Source organism: Zeus faber (assembly GCF_960531495.2).
Source record: "Zeus faber genome assembly, chromosome: 17".
NCBI lineage: Eukaryota > Metazoa > Chordata > Actinopteri > Zeiformes > Zeidae > Zeus > Zeus faber.
In genome coordinates this window covers 21,191,375-21,195,733 of record NC_137204.1, presented here as the reverse complement: position 1 = coordinate 21,195,733, position 4,359 = coordinate 21,191,375, and the positions used below count along the sequence as shown (strand labels likewise).

Genomic DNA, 4,359 nt, shown 5'->3' with positions numbered 1-4,359 from the left:
GATAGATAGATAGATAGATAGATAGATAGATAGATAGATTACTGACAACAAAGATGGATCATCTAGGAATATGCAATAATAATAAAGTAACAATAAAAATTTAACAAATTGGAAATATACAACTTACTTAAAGGTTACATACAAAACATTTGCATGACAATTTAATTGATTAAATGAATGAATCAAACAAGCCCCCTAAGCCCCCTGAGCCCTCTCACCGGAGCTCCCACCAGCTGCAGCAGGGCACAGTTGACGGGCAGCAGGTCGATGTCGGTGCTGATGGCCGTCTGGTCGAAGGGACAGGCCTTGCGGTGCAGCTTGTGCAGGCAGGTCTTGCACACGGTGTGGGAGCAGCCCAGGCTGATGGGCTGGTGTCCGCTGCTGTCAAACTCATTGTAGCAGATGGGACAGGAGAGGAACTCCGTCCACTGGGCCGCCTGCACCGGCATGCTGCCGCCACGCCGCTCCGAGGGGGCGCTGCAGCTCTCAGCCGGATCGCATGGCAACACTCGCTACCGCCGCTCCTCCTCACCGGCTCCGATCGTGACTGCGAGGGAAGATGGAGGAAGAGAATGAAAAAAAGGGGGGGGATAGCCGAGTGAGTGAGTCTCCACAAAATGACTCGGCGATTTCGGGGACACGCGCACGGGTCACCGTGACAGAGTCAGCGAGGGGCCGCAGCCACACTGATTGTATGAGGTTAAGTGACTTATAACTGCACTTTCTGAGAGTCCCCCCACGTGATGTGCAGACCGTATGATACATCACCAACATAACCTGTAACTCATTTTATATTAAGCATGAAAATATATCTATTATTTGCAATCTTCCCCAGCACATATGTATACTTTCCATCTGCACTTAAATCACAATCTGCTTTAAAAATGTATGTAGTGCTAAACATGTAATTGTATTTAAGTGTGCATTAAGAAAGCCTCAGCTTTCAGAATTATTCCTTCTAGTAATGAAAATCTTTGTGAGCTGCATGTAGTGTATTTGTATGAAAGGTGTTATTATTATCATTATTAGTAGTGGTATTAGTACGATAAGAATAATAAATATAGCTGCAAGTAGCAATACACAGGGGCCAAGGTAGTCGGCCCTTCGTTAAAGTTCAATGGACGAGTGTGCTTTGGCTCTCGTCAGCACAACACCAACAAGGATTTCCTTGTTCCATTTTCATCAAATACTCTAAATCAAAATAACTGCTGTGTGACAATTGTTTTAACTTTTATATTTATTTAAGACTGATCATTTGTAAAACAGAAAGGTGCAGAGCAGTGGCGTAAATGCATAATGGAGGCTCCGATACGCATTTATACTGTATATATAACGGGACACTGAACGTGTTTCCCGCTTCTCCAAATGAAACAAATGTGTTTTTATTATTTGAGATGATTTATTTATTTACTTTTTCCTAACTGAACGCAACAACAACAACAACAGAAAAGCCCCGTGTGTCTCGTTTCCGTGGAGCTTGTGTTGTGTGCACGCTCCATGGAGCCGGCAGCTGGCGCACGGATGCACAGATTATTTGCTTTGCCACACATGGATAATTCCGATCACACGAAAAACAAGGACAAATTGCACTCAGCTGCCAACGCCGCCAGAGCTGATAACAGTCCACGATGAGCCCGGTGTCCTGGCTATCAGCTCCGGTATATTTTATGAGTGCAGAAGCTCACTCGTAACGGCCTGGTAGGCTGCAGTTCTATGACGTGACCTGTGTACTCTGTGAACTTGCCCATGCGCACAAGGATTTATACGCCCGGCGCCATCTTGCTGAGGTCACGAACTTCTGCCACAACACTGAACCGCCGATCGGGATGAAACTCGAACGACGCCATGTTGGAACCGCCTCGAATACAAATCTTATTCAGAGGATAGGGGCCTGGGTTTGTTGGATCTATGACATCCATAAAGTTCTGACGTCAGTTACATCTGCACGTGCCGCCATCTTGGTGAGTTCCCGATTGTTAACCAATCACTAGACTACAATGCTATCATGCGGCCATGCGCGCACGTTGCGTCGTTGATGAAAAAATGCAGTGTTTTACTAAATTAGAATGATGGACCGATCTGTATCAAACTTGGAAAATGGCATGTCAGAACTGCCCCGGATAAACATTTTATTCATCTTGTCTGTGAGTGCAGCGGATCCATGAGATCCACACACCACGACATCATGTAACATTTTTCATTAACGAAAGCAATAGGCCCCCAAAGGGGTGGGACCCCTAATAATAATAATAATAATAATTATTATTATTATTATTATTATTATTATTATTATTATTATTATTAGTATTATTACAATTAAAAAATAATAATAATAAAAGGAAGGATTTGACAGTTGTCATCATAAAGTTACCATCAACCTTTCAAACATCAAAATAAAAGCAAAACCTTTAAAACCTGCCCACGTGAAGAAGGGAATGTTCACTTTGTATTTGTTCCAAGTGTCTGCAGCAGGAAGCAGCAGCACCTGTTGCTTTCAGTTGTGGCATCTGCCTCGGTTGTCCCAAAAACAACAGCTGCTGCCATTTCCACCCAGGATCCACGATAAGCCCTCAGCGTTAACTTTGAGGCGGATTTAACGACAAAATATGTACTTGTGTCGGACACACAGACACGAACGGACACAAAGTTTCTCTCCCTGTGACTCACCGCTTTGATTTTCTGTCTCGCAAACTGCGTGTGTGTGCGTGTGTGTGTGTGTGTGTGTGTGTGTGTGTGTGTGTGTGTGTGTGCGTGCGTGTCTCAACATGCACGGGTAATTAAAAACAAAAAAAGCTTTTCAGCAATATAAAAGCGTTTCTCTATGAAGCAGACATTCACTGTACATTTCACACAAAAAAAAACAAAACGAAACTGTCCGAGACAAATCAGCGAAAAAACACCAATTTTACAATAAACGACAGGGGACAGGGGAAACCCCGGCTCGAAACAGCTTAACCATAAAATCAGTGTTTACACTGTTTATATTTTAGCTTTTCTCACAAGAGTTACGCACCCTCCACGTGGCCTCGTGCTCGCAGCGTCCGCGGTGCGTGGGAAGCTCCGCTCTGTCCCCGCGCGTCATACTGTGTTTCCCCTCCGCGAGGACGCCGAATATAACACCGATGACAGATATTGCGGCGCGCCAGTGCGACCGCCGCAGCCGCCGTCCGGTAAGGAAGGAGCGGCGGAAGGTGGCGTGACAGCGCGCACCCTGGGGCCGCCGATCCGCCGGGAGGTTTTGGGCGCCGGAAAAAAAAACAAAAAAAAACCCCGGCGGATGCGACTAAAAAGAAAAAGCGTCCGACGCCGAGGTTGAAATGGTGCCAGGTTCGGGGCGTAGATTGGAGTGTGGGCTCCCTGGGAGCAACAATGACAGTGATTCATAAGCCTGGAGAGCCGACCACCTGTTGCTGCTCCGAGCAACTGTCTGTGAGATCCTGTTTGTGCCGAGAACCCGCGGAACATTAGGGCCAGTTTGCCAGAGCGGGCGGGGGTGGGGGAAGCTAGACATTCACGAAAATCCACATTTCTGTGCAAGAAAGCACAAAGAAAAGTCTCTATACAAATACAACCTGTTGGATTGCCATTGTCTTTTGACTGCAATGCGAACAGTGTGTGTGTGTGTGTGTGTGTGTGTGTGTGTGTCTGTGTGTGTGTGTGTGTGTGTGTGCGCGCGCCTGTGCGTGTGTGCTTGCGTTGGTGCGTGTGTGTGTGCTTGTGTGTGAGTGTGTGAGTGTGTGTGTGTGTGTGTGTGTGTGTGTGTGTGTGTGTGTGTGCGTGTGCGCGTGTGTCCGCGACCGCAACTTCCCACACGAGGCTCGGTCCTTCGCTGTTCATTTTAAAAGACATTTTTTACCTCCTTCTTGTTTACGCTCCATGGAGAACGCATCCTCTGTGCGAGAACAAAGGGTGCCCTTTTTTAATCGGCACGTGCGCCATGATCTCACCCGCGAATCCTCTTACAGTAAGTAAGTCATTATCGGCAGTTAGCACCCCTTTCTGAAATTCGCCGAGATAGGCGAGCGCGTAGCGTGAGGGTGGCATGAGGGTCAACGTACAGCCACAGGCAATGAGCCTCGCAGTAGCGGTTGCGACACCCGAGTTTTCTTTTGTTTTGTGTGTGTGTGTGTGTGTGTGTGCGTGTGCGTGCGTGTTTAACAATTGGAAAACGTGCCTCCACACGGCAGCCGATGACTGATTTACGTGACCTCGCCTGGAAAAGTTTTGGAGCTCAAACAATGAAACAACGTTCACAAAGTTAATAAACTCGTGCACTACTGTGCTATGAAATGTGGGTTTCAGATAAAAGTTGTTGTTCGCAATTGCGTACAGGCACACTTCTAAAAAATGCACACACAC

At 46.7% G+C, this 4,359-nt stretch overlaps 1 protein-coding gene across 1 annotated transcript in view; it reads right to left on the bottom strand.

Annotated features, from left to right (window-relative positions):
* The window catches only part of rc3h2 (ring finger and CCCH-type domains 2), a 21,885-nt gene extending 18,784 nt beyond the window's left edge, over positions 1–3,101 (bottom strand). Inside the window, exons 1-2 of the mRNA XM_080018366.1 lie at positions 3,014–3,101; positions 219–547 (exon numbers count right to left, since the gene is read on the bottom strand). Coding sequence (XP_079874492.1) covers positions 219–449 — 231 coding nt within the window. The 5' untranslated portion in view covers positions 450–547; positions 3,014–3,101. The remainder of the gene's footprint in view (positions 1–218; positions 548–3,013) is intronic.
* Positions 3,102–4,359: the final 1,258 nt, after the last annotated feature.